Source organism: Mustela nivalis, assembly GCF_964662115.1.
Source record: "Mustela nivalis genome assembly, chromosome: 7".
In the NCBI taxonomy this organism is placed as follows: Eukaryota; Metazoa; Chordata; class Mammalia; order Carnivora; family Mustelidae; genus Mustela; species Mustela nivalis.
Genome location: NC_139026.1, coordinates 103,950,487 through 103,967,958, shown reverse-complemented (window position 1 = coordinate 103,967,958; position 17,472 = coordinate 103,950,487). Strand labels below are relative to the sequence as shown.

Here is a 17,472-nt window from a genome sequence, read left to right as displayed (position 1 = left end):
TTTCCATAAACAAATGTTTGTTTGTTTTTTTAAAGATTTTATTTATTTATTTGACAGAGAGAAATCACAAGTAGATGGAGAGGCAGGAGAGAGAGAGAGAGAGGGAAGCAGGCTCTCGAGCAGAGAGCCTGATGCGGGACCCGATCCCAGGACCCTGAGATCATGACCTGAGCCGAAGGCAGCGGCTTAAACCACTGAGCCACCCAGGCGCCCCTGTTTGTTTTTTTTTAATGCTGTTAAACACCATGCACCTGAAGGAGGAGAGACTGTAGAGTTTCCCAAACACGTGCATCCTTGAACACATTTTGGGAGGTCCCAAGTTCTTAAAGGTCAATGCTGGAGTCACACCTCAATGTATTGTTGTCACCTCAATGTTCAGATCATCTGGCCCATCAATGGAGGTCAAATCAAGGGTTTTCTGAGCTCCAGGTCCCAGCTCTCTCCTCCCTCCTGATGAAGGGCAAGTTCCACCTTACTTCCCTGGGCTTATTCCCCGCACCCCTGGAACAGGACCTCAGTCAGGCTCCGGCCTTTACCCTCCAGAAGGACCATCTTATATTCCTCTGAGGTCACAGGCTTCAGAAATAAAGACATGTGCCCTCATGGCCCACACAATCCCTAAGACCCTGGCCATGGCCTTCTTCAGTCTAACTTCCTGATTCCTTAGGTCTTCTCCTGGCTCCTTCCCTGAGCACCATCCCTGAGGCCCTTTCATCTGCAGAAGGATCCATAAATCTCAGGGGTTGGTGTTGGTTCCCATGGGGCAGGACCACAGTGCTGAGGATGGGATCGGAACCAAAGTAGGCCACACAGGTTGAAAATAAACACTTTATGTAAAGACATCCTTAAAGGCGGGTGGAGTTCCCATCATGGGTCTCTCTGGGACTGCTGCCCCAACCCAAGGAAAACGTGAGTAAGAGACCCATAAGGGTAAGAGACCTGTAAGGGGCAGCCAGGAAGCAAACTGATAGATGGGGTCTAAAAGCAATGGAATGTGGAAAGGTCAGGCTGGGGTGGAGATAGGACGGACCCCAGCTCATCCGGCTTGGCCTAGAGTCAAGGTGCTAAATTCCTGGCTCCATCGCAGCACAAGGTCCTCACTTTTGGCCTGGCTCAACACACTGTAAGTCTCGTTCTGTAGACATCTCATGCGGGACACCTACCCGGGGATCAGGGACACATAGTCTGTGTCACAGAGCCCAGGAGGCAGAGGCGCCGAGGTGGGGAAGTGGCATTGGTCCCACAAGCACCAGAGACAAGTGGGGATGGGCACAGGGCAGTGGAAGCAGAGAGGAAGCAGATGTGGGTTTTTAAGGCTGCAAGAGACACCAAGTAGCCCAGCCTCTCCTTTAAGAAGCAAGGAGGCTAAGGATGGAAGAGGAAGTAACTTATTCCAGACTCTTGGTGAGTAAGAGCCAGAGGCAAGCCAGAGACCTCAATATACAATGCCCAGCCCAGCTAGGGATTCTCGCTGCGGTGCCCTCTCCTTTTGTTTGCAGCATCCCTCCTGGACCGCCCCCCCCCTTTACCGGGCTGCCATCTCTGCCTGGAAGGGCTTCACTTACTCCAAGACAGGAGGGAGATGGAGAGAGGGCTTTGGTGGAGGCCTCAGCCCAGGGATGCAAGCAAGGAACTATTCTCCTGCTGCTCAGAGCAGAGTGGGGTGTGTGTGTGTGTGTGTGTGTGTGTGTGTGTTCATGCACTTGCGTGCTCAGAATAGACCCCCCTGTGGTGGCCGTTGAAGGGGATGAGAGGAGGAGGGGGCGGGGTGAAGGACTCACCTTCCGGTCACGGCTTCTCATGAGGCACTGTTGGCTTTTGAAGGCACAGTAGTTTGGATATTGTACATAGTCTGTGTCACAAATCTAAGCCAGGAGCCAGGAATGGAGAGGTGGGGAGACATCAGAAGCCTGCTAACACACCAGTCCTCCAGACAGAGCCCATAATGGCTGAACCAGGGCCAGGGGTAGAGCCTTTGAGAACCAGACCTTCCACACCTGCGGTGCCCCTCTCTGAGGACTAGGTCTCTGGCCCCTTTGTCTTTCCTGCCCCACCCTCAAGTCACAGTTCGGTGCTGAAAAGAAGCCAGGAGCTGGAGAATTAAGTGGCTGCCCTGCTCATCAGTTTGCTGGGGAAGCAGCTGAGGACCAGGGCATGGGAACAGGGCTCCATCAGGGGTCCAGTCTCAGGGATCCTTCTAGTGATGGCCAAGTGAGGGAGAGGGGGGAAGAATCTCTCATGAGTGAACTTGGGTGAATCACTTCCCTCTGTGGACCTCGCCTCCCCATCTGTAAATCCAGGGGAGGAGGAGGGATGATCTCTGAGACCCTTTCTAGATCCAGAGGCTCCTCCAGGACCTCTCCTCAGCCCCAGGGATAAGGGCTGTGCAGGGGCCCCTCATCTCAGCTACCAACCCTTTCTTAAGCTGCCTGGCTTTTCCTGGCCTTGATTTTTCCTCCTAAACCATAGGAGAGAGGGACCTGGCTATCAGTCAATAGTCCCCTGGAGCTACAGGGGAGGACACTCTGGGGAGAGGGGGAGCAAAGTTGATTCTACTGAGCAGGGAAAGTGCTGGAACCTAGGTCAAGGAGCCTGTCATACTGGAGCATGGGGTCACAGGTCCTTGACACCTCAGGCATCCCCTCATCTTTGGTTGTAGAGGTGAGTCTCACTTTGGGCCAGTGTGGGAAGTGGCTTGACCCAAGGCCCTCAGCAGGGACCCTGCAGAGCTGGGATCAGAAGCTCTGTCTCCTGCCTCCCCATCCCATGCTCTCCCACTCCTCTGATTCCTACTCCTTTAACAAACACAAACCTTTTTTTTTTTCCTTTTCTTTTTGAGAGGAGGAAGAGGGGATGGAAGGGTATCTACTGGAAAGAGGCAGGAGGCTCAGTGAGGACTGGTTTCCCAGAAGCCAGAGGCCTAGCCTCCCCTTGCACATCTTAGGGCTACTTGGAGCAAATCACTGGAAGGAATGGGGACAGTTGGGTAGGGTTGAGCCTCGGGGAAAGGCGCTGACCTTGGTGGGGAAATCCCCGTCCTGGAAGCTAAGGAACTCAGTCTGGAGCCAGCCGGACACTCGGATATCTTCACAGCCCTTGGTGGCCAGCCGGGCACACCAGAAGTCCATGCGGAGCCCACCATACATATCCAGCCCATAGAAGCGGCCTGATGTTGGGGTCCCTACCTGTAGCACAAGGGACAGGGGAGAGGTGCATGCCCCCAGCTCCCCTGCAGACCTCCCTTCCTGCTGCCCAGTCCTGCCTAGAGCCCGAGGCCTCCCCCACTGCGGGCTGCCCGTCTAGGTACCTGGGTACCGATGGACATGCTCTGGGCTATGAGCAAAGGGCTGATGAAGGGTGTTTTGTGTGAGCTGTCACACAGCTGTCGCTGCAGGACCGCCTCCGAGTGGCACTGTTCCAGCTTCAGGGAGCAGAAGTCACAGAGGGCACAGGTGGCTGTGTGTCGCCGCCCAAGGCTGTCACAGACCTGGGGCAGGAGTGTGGTTGACAGACTGAGGCTGAGACACTTGTAGCCCTGCGGAGCTGTCCCCGCAGAATGTCTTTGCATGAAGGCTCTTCAGAAGGCTTCTCTGGCTTTCCTCCCTGCTCCCTCCCCAAAGGCTCCTCTAGGACCTCTCCTCAGCGCTCTAACTCTTCACCCTCTTCCTGGATGATGTGTTTACTTCCAAAGAACCTTCACCTTTCTGCAGGCAACACCCAAATCTTTATCACCTGTTCCCATTTCTTGCCCGAGCTCCAAATCCTCATTGCCAAGTACCCGACAGGTGTCTACCACCAGGTGACCTATAATTACTCTTTTTTCTTTTTTTTTTTAAGATTTTATTTATTTGAGGGGCACCTGGGTGGCTCAGTTGTTATGTGCCTGCCTTCGGCTCAGGTCGTGATCTCAGGGTCCTGGGATCAAGCCCCATGTCAGGCTCCCTGCTCAGCGGGAAGCCTGCTCCTCTCTCTCCCATTCCTGCTGCCTGTGTTCCCTTTCTCACTGTGTCTCTCTCTGTCAAATAAATAAATAAAATATTTAAAAAATTATTTATTTGAGAGAGAGAGTGGATGAGTGCGGAAGTGGGGAGGGGCAGAGGCAGAGGGAGAAGCAGACTTCCCGCTTTTCAGCGGGCTCGATCCCAGGGGGATCAATCCCAGGACCCTGAGATCATGGCCTGAGCCAAAGACAGACACTTAACCAACTGTGCCACCCAGGTGCCCCCAATTTTTTAAAAAAGATTTACAATTACTCCTAACTTAGGTTCTGAAAAGGACTCATGACCTTCTCTTTCTCTCCTTCTCTCTGCTAATGATAATGCTAATATCTAAAGTCCACATAGTGCTAGGCACCACGGCCATAAATGCTCTTGCCTCTGTTAGCCTTCACCAGAGCTCTATACTAGCCTGGGTATGAGAAACATCTCCCACTGCCTGATGAGGGAACGGGCTCGGTTGACGCCGAGTAACCTGCTCAGAACCACACGTCTAATAGATGGCAGAACTCTGTCCCAGCCAACTCACAGTTGTCCCTAGCCTCTATCCAAGAACATAGGTCCCAAACCTCCCAGTTCTTGGAAGACATTCTTCAGAGCGGAGTTACCCATCTCCTAACTGGGGTCTGCGCCTCTACTGGGCTTCCTCCCCATTCTTGGGCGGGGCTTGCTAACCATCACCTCCCGTCAGTGCTATCCGCCTCTAGTCACGCATGGGTACCCACGTCACAGTGCACAGAATTTCTCATGTCACCTTGCTTACTCATACCAGCACATAAGGGAGCAGCATCAATGTCCCTGATTCAAGATCATTACCGAGTTAGCTTTTCATACCAAGTTCGATACAAATGTCCCAAACTGCTGTTTGAGATTTTTCCCCTTAGGACTCTTCCTAACCTTGGACTCTCATCTCCTGCCACTCTGCTCCAGGTAAAAATGGGCTCCTGACTGGTCCTGTAACGAAACCCTGATATCTAGGGAACTCTCTGTGACTCTTGAACTTCCTACACTCAAAACAAAACAAAACAAGTCTCGGGGCCACCTGGGTAGCTCAGTCGTTCAGTGTCTGCCTTCAGCGCAGGTCATGATCCCAGGATCCCGGGATCAAGCCCCACATCAGGGGGGGTTCTGATTCTCCCTCTCCCACTCCTCCTGCTTGTGTTCTCTCTCTCTCAAAATAAAATCTTTAAAAATAAAAAATTAAAACATAATTTTTAAAAAGTCTCTTTCCAACACTACTGCATACTACTTTTATAATGCTATGGAATCCCTCATGATTCTTGGACCTCTTAAGGGTGGGAGCAGTATGACGTTCTTGGTGCCCTACTACTCCCTCTGGCAGGAACCTCTACCAAAGCCCCTTCCTTTGCCTGTAAAACATCTTTCATTTTCAGGTCTCTGTTTTAAACCTCAGTTCCTCTAAGAATTCTCTACTCCTCCAAACATGGACCGTGGGGACCCCCATCTGCTGCCTCTGGACTATGCACTAATCCATGGCTGCCTTTATCCATCACACTATTCTGCCTGTTTCCTCATCTGCCTCTCCCACTAAAGATGACTAGCTCTATTTTACTCATCACCGACATCTCAAGTACCTAGTATGTAATTGGTACGCTGTACTAAAAAATCAATTATCTAACTTGCTCATTGGCCATCCTCTGGGCTTGACACTATGCAATACTGAACAAATGGTTGAAGTTAGCAAAGACAAGTTTGCTAACTTGTCTTATTTGAAAACCTACAGAATTCCTTCCTGGGAATAGGACTTGCTGGGTGCTGAGGGCACACCGAACCTGGGATCCCTCTACCGATCCTTGGAATGGGATCTATGACCCCTTTGGAAAGGAGAGCTGCATCCAAAGCGAAGCCAAGTATTGAAGATGGATGACCTAGCTCAGGAGGGAATTCAAGCCTAACAGCTCAGAGAGATGAAGAATGAACTCTGGACAGGTATTGGATTCCAGGCTAGGTCTTGGGCCTTCATCTTTGAAGGTGAGCTGGAGATGTCCTCCCAAAGAAGGGATTCTCATGCAGAGACTCTCTCCAATGATGCCTTATGCTTTCTGCATCCCTGCCTCTCTCCCACACTCTCAAGGCCCAGCACAGTGCCGGGCTCAGAGGATGGACAATGAGCATGTATCCATTAAGAAGCATTGCAAACATACCGGCTTCCCAAAACCAAGGATCTCCTCCTCTATGTACTGCCAGGCCCTGGCTGTGGGGGTTATGGTACAGGTGTTCTCCACAATCGAGTAGCACAGTACCAGCAAGGCCTCCACGTGGGGCATCTGCAGGAGGCTGCAAGAAGACGGTGCAGGCTGGTGGGGACGGGCCAGAGGGCTGAGGTTGAAAGCCACATCCATTCTTTGCCCCTCCCCTTGGTGTCTGGTCTCAGTCACACACATTCAGCATGGCCATGAGGCCCTAGAGGCCTTCAGACCAACTGCCTCCTTTTACAAAGGAGGAACCGAGGTCCAGGAAGGGGAAGTAATCTTCCCCAAAGCTGCAGTGCTAATCAGGGGCAGAGACAAGACCAGAACCCAGGCCCAGGTCCAGGGTCGGTGGCACTCCATCACTTGGAGAACGGGTGTCTAAGGCAGTGCTAAATGATAGTGACAGAGCAGGTGAGGCAGACAGTTGCTAGGCATGCCTGAAGTCTAAGCATGTCTGAGTGGGTCTTGGAAGCTGGGAAAGGCAGTTTCTCCTCCCCCCCAAAAAAGGCAGCAGTGGGGATAGGGCTGGTGGCTGGGGTCGGCAGGTGGGGTGGGGGGAGGGGTGGTCAGAACTGCCTGTACCTGTCACGGGTTGGTTTTTTCCAGACGGGTTCTTCATCATACAGATCATTCATTTCATCCATTTCCTGGGCTGATCGAATGAGCTCCTGGATGTTCTCCATCATCATGGGAGTGGACTCCACTTCCCGCACCCGGGGAGTGAAGGAGAAAGGGTTGGAAGACACGAATTCAGACTGGAACTTGAGCTCTGGGTCTGTCTGCAGCCCAGCCACTGACTCCAGTCCCTCCTCCGCCCCTTGGCCTTCCTCTTGCTTTCCTTCCTCCTCCAGCTCCTCCTCTTGCTCTTCTTGCTCCTGTCCTTCCTCCTGCTTGTGTTCTTGCCCTTGCTCCTGCTTGCGCTCCTGCCCTTGCTCCTGCTTGCGCTCCTGCCCTTGCTCCTGGCCCCCCAAGGAGAGGGAGGACTGTAGCAGCTCCTCCACGTTGTTGTTAAGCCTCTCCGGCCAGGGCTGGAAGGCCTGTCGTTCTGTGGCTGAAGAAGGGTTTGGGAAGGACCGAGAAAGAAAAATGGAAAGGAACAGTCATGCTTCTGGCCCCCGAGGGTCTTTGTTACAGAGGGACACACACAGAAACACAAAGGCACAAGAAAGCAGCCTATTCACACAGTCGAGTCTAAAAGACATGGGGAAGAATACGAATATCAAAATTAAAAAAAAAATTGCCATGGTGATTATGGCAATCGTGGTTCTCCTTTCCATCTCCCTGACAAGGGCTCCTCTTCCCTAACTCCCACCTCAAATCCCACCTTTTGTCCCTCTCACTTAGGAAACTCCAAAGATGCTGAATAGCTAGCAAGGAACGCTTTCTAGGGTGAAGATGGCGGCTTTTGAAAGTCCCAGAGGACGTCCAGATGCAGGAATATTCTGGGGAGCTGAGAAAAGCAAATTTTCCTAGAATTGTAAGCACTGTCAGAAAATACTCTGGGCTGGGGAAAACCCCACCTCGTACTCATAAAAAAGCAGTCTCCCGCCTTTTGTAACTGGCTGTGTGCTGCCAGTGCCCCCCACCCCCCAGCCCTGTTCAACATTCTTCCCCATTCCCTCCTGACCCCCAACACCTAAAGTCCTGGGCTCTGGGATTTCTGGAAGGGCTTGGAGGCAGCCTCACCGGTACTGGAAGGGTCTCACCTGTGATGTGAGATGAAAGGGGGGAGGTCATTGTGGTGGGAGGGACATCAGAGGAAGCGTCAATCTCCTTGATAGTGTTGGGAGAGAGGATCGAGACTGGCTGGGAGCAGCGGACCCTCTGTAAGGAGAGAGAGACAGTGGGCATGCCTTTCCCATAGGACAGACTTCTACTCCAGCTTCCGGCTCAGTCCTTTTCCGGCATGTCTCCTCTCTCACAGTTGCTGGGCAGGGATGAAGGGATATGTTCCCTGGTAGAACCCTCTAGACCCGAGAAAGGGTTCCCCTGTGAGATAAGACTCCATGTCTGGGCCACACCTCTGCCTTCACTCTTGTGTTTAACTTGAATGAGATCATTCAAGTGTTAGAAGCAAGGGGGGCTTGTCCCTTTGCCTCTTCCCTTCCCTCTTCCCTACTTCTCTTGCTGGAACGAGATGGTTCCGACCATCTGAACGCCCAGGGTCCTATGGAATGTGAGTAAAGGATTGGCAAAGTGGCAGGGAGGAAGGATCTCAGGATGGCTCTGCTGGAGCCCTTCCTCAATGCTTCACCCTTTCCACCTCTCTGTGGTCCTTGACGCCAAAGACAATGTCCGGGGCCTCACCTTAGAGTAGTAGACGTGGTTGGAGCACCGATATTGAGTAAATTGGCAGAAGGACTCAAACCAGGAGGCATAAGGGAGGTCAGAGCAGACAGCGCCTGAGAATGGGCAAGGGTGGAGAAGGTGAACACACAGAAGTGGAGGGGAACTCCCTTCCTGAGGGGGAGGGTCAGTGGGCTCCTTGGGTCTACAGAGTGGAGAATATGGCCTCAGGGTAAGGAGCAGGCCATACCCTTCCTGACTCAAGCGAGCACAGACCCCAGCAAGCACAGGGCTGCCCCACTAGTCTGGCCCTCACCGTCGGGCACCAAGCCATGATTTTCATATTGGTCCAGCTGGACGAGGGTGGGATTCCGGCAGCCGTGCGTTGCACGGAGACGGCAGGTGGTCTCTGCTTTCCAGGTCGGGGTCAGCAGTGCGAAGAAGCGTTCATATTCGGTGGGAGAGAGAGGGCTGCCTGGAGTGGAGGCCGAAATTGAATCCTGGGCTGGGGCAGGTGGCAGAAGCAGGAGCAGCACTGCGGGGCAGGGAAACAGACCGAACTCCAATACCGGCTTGGGGTTCCTGGACAGACCGACTGGCAAGCGGGCCCCGTGGAAATCAGCAAGCGGGGGGGGGGTGCGGGGCCGGGGAGGCGTCTCGCCGGAGATCCCAGCGGATCAGGGTGATGAGATTCCTGGGGCAGAGGCTAAGGTCTGACCCCAGAAGCCAAGGAGCAAAGCCAAGACGACCACCCTGAGAAGGCGTTTCGAAACCTTAAAGCATGGGCTCTTGGGAGGTGGAGGACTGAACCCCGGAAGGAAGACACTGCTCGGGCAGACGGGAAGCTCTCACCCTCGAGGAGTAAGAGAAGGAAGCCAGCGGCTAGCTTCCTCATGGCCCCAGTCGATCCGCCCGCGTTTCCCGGACCAAAGCGGCCTCTAACGGGCCAAGCCAGAGAGAGCCGGCGGGCGCGGGCTCGCCGACGGGGGAGTAGAAGGTGCGGCGCTGACGTCACAAAGGGCCGGGGGCGGGGCCGCGGGAACTGCCGCGCGCTCGGGGTTCACTGCGCTGGCCTGGGGTGTAAGGGTCCTCACGCGAGTCATATCCCTCCCCCGGGGGGAAGTGACGGCAAAAACTATCACTGACCCAGGACCTTCGACGGAGTAGGCCCCGTGTTGTTCTTTGTATTACCCTGTTTCATTCCCGAGGTAGTCCCAGCAAGTGGGTACGTTATCCCTCTCTTACACATGACAAAACCTGGGTCTGGAGAACCAATCTGCCCCACGGTTGGTGAGGCCTGGACAGGAATGTAGGCAGGATTCTGGGGCAGGCAGGAATGGAGTGTACGGGAAAGCCAGGGTCCACCTGGGTAGGAACTAGAGGGAGCCTCCACGTAAGAAATGAGCCAAAAGAGGAAACAAGCAGGTTCAGGTGAGGAGGTGCTCAGGATTCCACCTGGTGGTTCAGTCTGAGGAAGTGGTTTCCCAGGGGGACACAAGCAAGACAAGGCATTGGCACAAGGGAAAAATGCTTTTGTGTTTAAAAATGTGTTGTGTTTAAAATAAGAAATCAAGCTAATATAATAGTACATGCATAAAACACAAATACACATTTATTGGAAATTAAGTGAATGATGCTTTATGGAAAAAAGATGCATAATTTTAGAAGTCTGGGAAAGCCCGGGTCTGAGGCAACCCCCCCCCCACCCACACACACACTCAAATTCTGTCTTTCCCAAGGTGAGATGTGGATTCTTGTGCAGAGGTACCGCTTCTGGTTCCATGTCTTGTTCTACTTCCTCCCACGTCTAATCCAACCCAGACGATGCAAACAAAATGGATAGCACATGTTCTAAAATACAGTCTCTACAATAAACACAGCAGGCCAACATGGATAGCTTTTATTCACCTACTCAAGTTCCTTTACACGTGAGTTACGTGCACTCCGCCTTGCCCCCTCTCCCATTCACAAGGCCAGGATGAATCCTCTTGGCACAGAGGAAGGGGTGCCCCTTCAACTAAGGCCACAGCCCAGATGCTCTGGGGAGCCCCCACCATGTAAAAAGCAGGAAGAGAACAAAGAGAGTTTATCACACCAGAGCCCCCCCTACAGGGGGAGGGAGTCAGGAGGGCTAGGGAGTGCCCCCATGCTACTGCCCCAATCCTTAAATACAAAGCAAGGGGAGTGAAGAGGACCATCCCTTGGAAATACAGCACCAACCTCAGCACAGAGGCAAAAGGACAGTGGGCAAGACCACTTCCCTCTGAGGGGGGCAGACAATGAGAGCACAGATGTTTAGCGGCTGTGGCACCCCTCCCTACCAGGGTGTGGATGCAGCCTCAGCACCAGGAGTGGGGAGAGGGGAGGAGAAGGGATGACTACACTGTGCCATCCACTCTCCCTGAGCCCCCGAGCCCCAGCACAGGCTTTCCTCTCCCCACTAGCCTGGGTCCAGGGATGTGGAAGAAACCGTGGGAATCCATCGCCCCTATCTATTTCTTCTTGCGTTCCTGAGAGCAGCGTGGGCAGAACCTAGAGAGGAACAATGTGACAGAGAGGCGGAGGGAGAAAGTGAGTGAGAGGGGGTGCCCTCCTCCATGCAGCTCAGGGGCAGCCCGGCGCCTGCCGCAACTCTCTCACTCACCACTTCCCCCGAGGCTTGGTCGTCAGCCCCACACAGGCAAAGTGGAACCACTCGATGGAACACTGAAAAGGAGGAAGATGGAAGAAGCAGAAGTCAGGAGCCCGGGGCAGGGGGCTGAGGAAAGAAAAGAAGTTTCCTCCACAGATTCCTCAGAAGTGTTCCCGTATTCCGTCCCTTTGGAGAAATCTTGGAGGTCCCAAGGCCAACCAACTCCACCTTCCTCTTATTCTGCAGTCCCACTATTCAACCGTTTTTTCCCCTCTTGTACCCGCTCCCTCGTGGCCCCCAGAACCCCATCTGGAGGCAAAACGGTTGGTTCTCACATCAGGGTTGTCACAGCCAATCATCTCTCCATAGGAGACCTGGTGACAAAGGCAATAGGTGGGTTCGTTGGGATCCACAGGCATATCCAACACATCAGAGGGATGGACACTGCCAAAGGTCACTGAGGGCATCCCATACTCAGGACTTCTGCATGCCGAGAGGAAGAGAACGTGTCATCTGCAGAAAGGGAAGCTACAGAGGTGGTAGAAAGACATCCTGGAGGGGCAAGTGACTTGTGGCGTCTCTTCTCTATCCAGCAAATACCACAATGATGAGGAGAAGTTACTGGCACAGAAGATGGAGAGAGTGGCAAGGGGCAGTGTGGGGTGGGAGTGCGGGACAGGAGAAAAAAATACGCCGCATGGCAAAGTGCCCCCCCTGTACACTCACGTGCGCACAAGTTTCAACTTCTTCTGGGCAGCTTTGGGAGCTTCTTCATCTGAGTTTTTTCCTTTGGAACGAGCACGGGCAGCTTTCTTCTCCTTTTGAGTCCGGCCTTCTAGGAAAGAGGGGGAAAGCCAGAAGGCAGAGAGACAGAAAGATGGGTTAAGTCTTCTTGCTTCCCCCTCCTTCCAAGCTGGTGCCCCTCCCTGGTAGCTCAAGGGTGGCGGCTTCTCCCTCGGAATCCTCACCCCTCCTCAGGCCCCGCCCCCCTCCTCACTCTTTTTGCCTTTGCTAGAAGAGCTGTCATAGTCACTGGACTCAATCTGCTTCTCCTTCAAATCAGCCTCAAAACGGGCCAGGTCTGTGTCCAGTCGCCGAATGTGTTTGTCCACCTAGGTGCGAGGAAGGGAAAGAGAGAGCTACAAGGCTGGTTCAGGCCAAAGAAAATAAGGCTAAGGCACATTCTATGTATCTCCCGAGACCCAAAACAGATCCCGACACAGCTGAAGGAGGGGTCTAGGACCCCAAGGATTAGATGGGAGGTAGGTAGGGAGCCGTGAACAGGGCCATACCATCTCATAGGTCTGCATGGCAAGCTGCACCTTGTCGTCACCAAATTCCTTGCACTTGCCATAAGCTTCCTGGATCTGTTTGAGGAGGGCCAATTTTTCCTCGGAGCTCAGGCTGCGGGCGCTATTCATATACTCAGTGGCCAACTTGTCAATTTCAGCCTTCAGGTCTACAACAGAGACAGAGGCCTGGTCACAAAGGCCCCTGAGTGGCTACGTGAAACACACTTCTTCCTCTTGTTTCTTGGGCCTTTTCCATTGACCATCATCATAACCTTCGAACTAAAATGCCCTGAAAGTTCATAGGTACTGCGCCATTTACTCAAGTAATGCAACATAGTGACAGAATTTGTTTTAAAGGTGCCTTCAGGTGCAGAAAACATTGCTACCATAGTTGGAACTGAACTTATTAGTGAAAAATGAGGGGGGAGTCTTTGCACACCGTACTAATATGAAGTATATTTTTGTTCCTGTCTGCAGATGCTGCTTTGAAAGGGTTGGTGCTTCTTGAACCATGAATCTTGTCTCACAGGCTTCTGGATTTCTTGTCTCAAAAACATTCCAGCTCTGAGTGCTGCGAAGCCGGCTGGGTCATCTGCTGCGGCCGCCTTCCAGGTCTGTACATCTGTGACTCATCGTTTAAAACTAGGCCCTAGTTCATTTATGTAACAGTTCTTCTACCCTACTTTGCTCATCATCTGCAACCTGCTCGTATTTCTCGTCTCTTTTTCTGTGTTCATCTTAAGACATTGCTCTGAATGTTTTCATATTGGAAGGCTGGCGATGTCCCCAGACCCTGAGACTGTAGATGCTTACTGCCGGCTCTCTGGTAGGACTCATAAAAAATGTCGATGAAAAGAGACAAGAGTGACTGTAACGTGGTGCAATGACAGACAACCGGAAGGATCTGTGTACAACTATGTTTGTGCCCCATTTCGTGGGAGGCCTTTGGAGGAAGCTGAAAATGCATGTAGTTTGATAATCTCCCAACTGGTCTTCCTGTGCGTGAACTTAAGAGTAGGGACTATGATACAAAGGAAGCAAGCTGGTTCTCAGGATTTGGCAGGCAGTTCTCAGGGTTGGGGAGAGGGGAGCCTACCTCCAGGATTTTACATGATGTTCACCTTTTCATGAGTAAACTTACCCAGAGTAACTGATATCACAGCTTTAGGTTTTCTAACACCAGCTTGTTACATCCTTGAGCATGGCTACATAAGAATGGAAGGTAAGACTTATATATCCTTCAGCAGGTACGGGGCATGGCTCCAACAGATGACATCTTTGCCCTTGAAGAGACCAATCTGACCACTGCAGTGTAGCCTCAGGCTCCAAGTGAATGCCTCAATACAGCCAGATTTGCTCAACATCCAAGGAAGGCCACAGATAGTATCTAGAGCTTCTGTTAAGGTTGAAGAATACAGTGTAGCGATCCTGTTGTTAATTGCAGCTTTTCCTTTTTTTTTTTTTTTCCCCTCTCTCTCTTTTTAAGAACTTCTCTACCACCATGACTAACAATCCAGCAGAGTAGAAACATCCTAGTCTTTCTATAGATTTACTGAATACAGAGAATAGCAACGATTCTCAAGTTGACTTCTTTTTCAATTCTTCTCGCAGATATCAAGAACAGAGCACCTTTGAATTCTTGAGGCCTTATTGCAGTACTCTATTATGGAAACGCTGATCTAGAAATGCAGAACTTCACTGCTCTCCTTTTAAGAATTGCAAGAGAGTCAGAGAGAAGCCACAGTTTTCCAGATCAGACCAGATGATATGATAACACCAAGCAGAAGAAAGAAAAAATCATACACATTCATTATACATACAAACTCCTTACTCTGTACGTACCCTCTGTTCTTTGGTCCAGGTCCCTCATGAGCTGAAAGTTTCTCTGCAGTTCGAAGGGGAGGTTTTCGATACCTAGGGAGAAGAAGAAAAACTGAGAACCACAGCCCTTTATAGGTTTATAGCTGCTTTTAAAGCACAGATCCAAAAGGAGACTCAGGAAAAGAGTCCCTCCTTGGCATGACTGGATTTATCCAGAACAGTACTCATCATTCCCTTCTCAGTGGAAGCTGTGTCTGTATCTCTCCATGATTCACTGTGTCATCTCTTCACAGCTTTCCCACCATTTGCCCCTTCAGTGACCTTCCTCAATCCATCAGCCCCTCCTTTTCCTTGATTCCCTCCAAACTCCTTGCCCTCAACCCAAATACCCACCTGGTATCCTCCATTCTTCACACACACACTTCCAATCTGCTCTCTGTATCACAGTCAGAAGAGCATCTTAAAAAATGTAAATCTGGTTAAGTCATCCTCCTGCTTTTTAACCATCTGGTAACTTCCTCTCACACAACTCCTATTCCTCCTTTATACTTCTTGGCCCATGTTCGCCTTACTCCAGCCTTGACTCAGGTCATTCCCCGTTTGTGCTCTGTCTGCTCTCATCAGACTGGCCTTCTCTGAGTGCCCCCAACTTGCCAGGGCTTGTCCTGCTGCCCAGCTTTCTGCTGCTTTCTGTCCTGAAGGACTGCTTATTCTTTGTCCCACCTCCACCATACCTCTTGGCCTACTAAACTCCTGTTCATTCCTCAAGTTTCAGTTCAACTCCGAGTTCTCAGAATCCAAGTGCCCTTGATGATGCCGTCAAGTTTTTCTGGCTCTACCCTTTTGGGCACTTATCCAACTGCAATTAAATCATGAATTGTGCAACCAGTTATTTGGTATCTATCTCCCTAGCCCTCCAAAAGGACTGGACACATCTGTCTTGCTTATTTTGCTATGACTTGTGTATAGAGGGTGTTCCATAAATACTTGAATGCATGCATATATAACTCAAGTCTCTCCATGAAAGAAAAATCTCTTCCCATGACTCCATTTCAAACTTCTAAAATACCTCCACTGCTTTAACCTATAACATCAGGTCTGCCACCACCAGTTTACTGAGATTACTTTAAGTCACCAGTGACTTACTGATCTTACAAATGATCTGTTATTAGTCCTATCTTATCAAATATGTCTGCAGCAGTTGGCACCATCTTCTTCCTTTCAGCAACTTTCTTCCTCTTAGGATTCCAAATCTCCTTATATACTTTCTGATAATTACAACAGTGATGTTTCTTTAGCCTGTCCCTTTAATGTTAATGTTTTCTTGAGATTATACTTTAATCCTCTCATTTTCCCACCTTCTTTAACATTCTCTGAAAGATCTCCATCTCACTCACTCTCACAACTACCATGCCTATGCTTAAGTTTAAACTGAATTAGGCATATTGTTGTTACTCCTGATTCCCTATCTTGCTGATGGTATCATATCCACCTCACTTCCCTAGCAGGAAATCAAGGGGTCACCTTAGATTCTTCCTTCTCTCTCAACCAGTCAATCAATCAGTGTTGTCCTTTTAGCTCTTAAAGACTTCTGTCACTCTCTGAGACCTGAACTTATCATACATCAGTTGTTTTCCTTTATTAAAACCTGTTTTTAAAATCTGTTGGTTCTTTATGCTAAAGTGCAAGCCTCTTAGCTTGACTTAAAAGACCTTGCACAATCTAGCCCCAACCTCTTTCCAGCCTCACTTCCCAATCTCGCACCTTAGAGTCCTATATATCAAGCACTCTGACTTCACTTTTCCTTGACCTGCCACAAACCCACCTTAATACCTTTGCTGGTGCTTTCCCCAATCAGAAATTTCCTTTATTTCTCCACCCTCGCAAATAAACACTCAATCTTCAAATCTGTGATAGCCTTACCTACATCCCCAGGGAATTAGCCCCTCTTTCTCCAGTGCTACCAAGTGTCCTTCTGACGTATTTCTATTATTTCACTTGTCAGTTTTATGATTATTTATTAGCAGAATCGGTTTCCTCCTAGACTATGAGCACTTGAGAGCAGGGTCTGTGTCTTACTCATTTTGGTATCTCCGCAGTACCTGCCATTATGTCTGACACAGAGCAGGGCCTCAATAAATGAATGGATGAATGGATGACTCCCAACACTAAGACAATGTAAGCGCATAAGAGTGACAGGCTTTGTGAAGGGGTGGTTTACACAAATGGCATAAACATAACACCAGATTTCCATATGATAGGAAATGGATCTTTACTCCAAGAAGAGAAGCGTTCCAGTTTACCATCTGCAGTGGTCATTCACAACCCCCGATCCCCATGAGAAACCGCTTCTGAGAAAGAACTGAGCGGAGGAGCTGCGAGCTGGTCTTTGTCGTTGCTCCAAATGGCAGGGGGTGATATACTAAAACGACCGATCCTGAACGATCGGGCGGGGGGGGGGGGTTGGCGGTGAATAGCCTGAGGCTGGAGACCCTGGAGATGGGCTCGGCAAATATCTTCCCAGCTCTGCCCATTAGCCCTTCAAGAGACATCCCCTCAGCCCTACCGCGCAGTCCCTCCCTCCTCTACACCCAAAAGCCAGGCCTTGACCCTGCTGCCCCGCCCCCTCTTTCTTCACACCCTCCAATATTTTCTCTCACGGAGCCCCTTCGTAATTGTGACTTTCTGACCACCGGGACTTCGGGGCCGTACAGTTCCTCAGCCCCGATCCCCCCCGCCACTCTATGACCCCTGACCCCCTCCTCCAGCCTGCTCTTACTGTCCAGATAATGTTCCAAATACATCCCCGCAGCCATCTTGAAGCAAAACAAAGCAACTTCCGATCCGCCCCGGAAGTGACTGAAACGCAACAGGCGCTGAAGCTGTTATCCTTGGGTTGAAGCCTTTCCGCCCTTAAAAGGAGAGCTTCCGCCCTCAGTAAATTATTAGCGGGGACACATCCGCCCGACGTTAAAACTTTCCCTTTTGCGTAGGTAGCCGGGGCGGCCGGTGCCGCGGTGCCTGAGGTGGCTTTAGCCCGCTTCCGCCCTTACTGAAAGCCCGGTACGCGACCGAAGCAGGCATGACGTCACTGCGGGTCGCCATTTTGCATTCCCTATCAAACTTTTTTTTTCCCTCCAAAACCAGGATGTGAGTTATGAGGGGCAAAAAACCCCCCTTGTCTCTTTAGGATAGTATTCCATAAATATACCTTTTTAGCGACTGGGGGCCTT

At 51.1% G+C, this 17,472-nt stretch overlaps 2 protein-coding genes across 6 annotated transcripts; both read right to left on the bottom strand.

Moving 5' to 3' along the window:
• Positions 1-16: 16 nt before the first annotated feature.
• ACRBP (acrosin binding protein) lies at positions 17-9,512 on the bottom strand. Its single transcript, XM_082742702.1, has 10 exons — positions 9,347-9,512; positions 8,811-9,029; positions 8,516-8,610; positions 7,915-8,032; positions 6,791-7,259; positions 6,161-6,293; positions 3,308-3,487; positions 3,018-3,185; positions 1,782-1,865; positions 17-1,159 (listed from the first exon to the last, which is right to left on the bottom strand). The coding sequence occupies exons 1-10, from the start codon at positions 9,387-9,389 to the stop codon at positions 1,037-1,039; spliced, it is 1,632 nt and encodes a 543-aa protein (XP_082598828.1). The 5' UTR covers positions 9,390-9,512; the 3' UTR covers positions 17-1,036.
• Positions 9,513-10,074: 562 nt separating this feature from the next.
• ING4 (inhibitor of growth family member 4) lies at positions 10,075-17,124 on the bottom strand. 5 transcript variants are annotated; one of them, XM_082742709.1, is made up of 8 exons: positions 17,019-17,124; positions 14,261-14,332; positions 12,419-12,585; positions 12,124-12,238; positions 11,853-11,961; positions 11,462-11,609; positions 11,139-11,200; positions 10,075-11,026 (listed from the first exon to the last, which is right to left on the bottom strand). In XM_082742709.1, the coding sequence occupies exons 1-8, from the start codon at positions 17,053-17,055 to the stop codon at positions 10,987-10,989; spliced, it is 750 nt and encodes a 249-aa protein (XP_082598835.1). In that variant the 5' UTR covers positions 17,056-17,124; the 3' UTR covers positions 10,075-10,986. The 5 variants fall into 5 exon arrangements, with proteins under 5 accessions (XP_082598835.1, XP_082598836.1, XP_082598837.1 ...); XM_082742710.1 differs by having other exon boundaries at positions 11,853-11,958; XM_082742711.1 differs by having other exon boundaries at positions 12,133-12,238.
• Positions 17,125-17,472: the final 348 nt, after the last annotated feature.

What these genes read in the sequence shown, in the direction of transcription:
- ACRBP (XM_082742702.1), bottom strand. Translation starts at nt 9,389, where the DNA reads ATGAGGAAGCTAGCCGCTGGCTTCCTTCTCTTACTCCTCGAGG. An exon ending in TCATGGCTTGGTGCCCGACG is followed by an intron (nt 8,611 to 8,810) that starts GTGAGGGCCAGA and finishes GCCCATTCTCAG; the next exon opens with GCGCTGTCTGCTCTGACCTC. An exon ending in ACCACGTCTACTACTCTAAG is followed by an intron (nt 8,033 to 8,515) that starts GTGAGGCCCCGG and finishes CTCTCCTTACAG; the next exon opens with AGGGTCCGCTGCTCCCAGCC.
- ING4 (XM_082742709.1), bottom strand. Translation starts at nt 17,055, where the DNA reads ATGGCTGCGGGGATGTATTTGGAACATTATCTGGACA. An exon ending in CCTGGACCAAAGAACAGAGG is followed by an intron (nt 12,586 to 14,260) that starts GTACGTACAGAG and finishes TCTCTGTTGTAG; the next exon opens with ACCTGAAGGCTGAAATTGAC. An exon ending in TTCTAGCAAAGGCAAAAAGA is followed by an intron (nt 11,962 to 12,123) that starts GTGAGGAGGGGG and finishes CCTCTTTCCTAG; the next exon opens with AAGGCCGGACTCAAAAGGAG.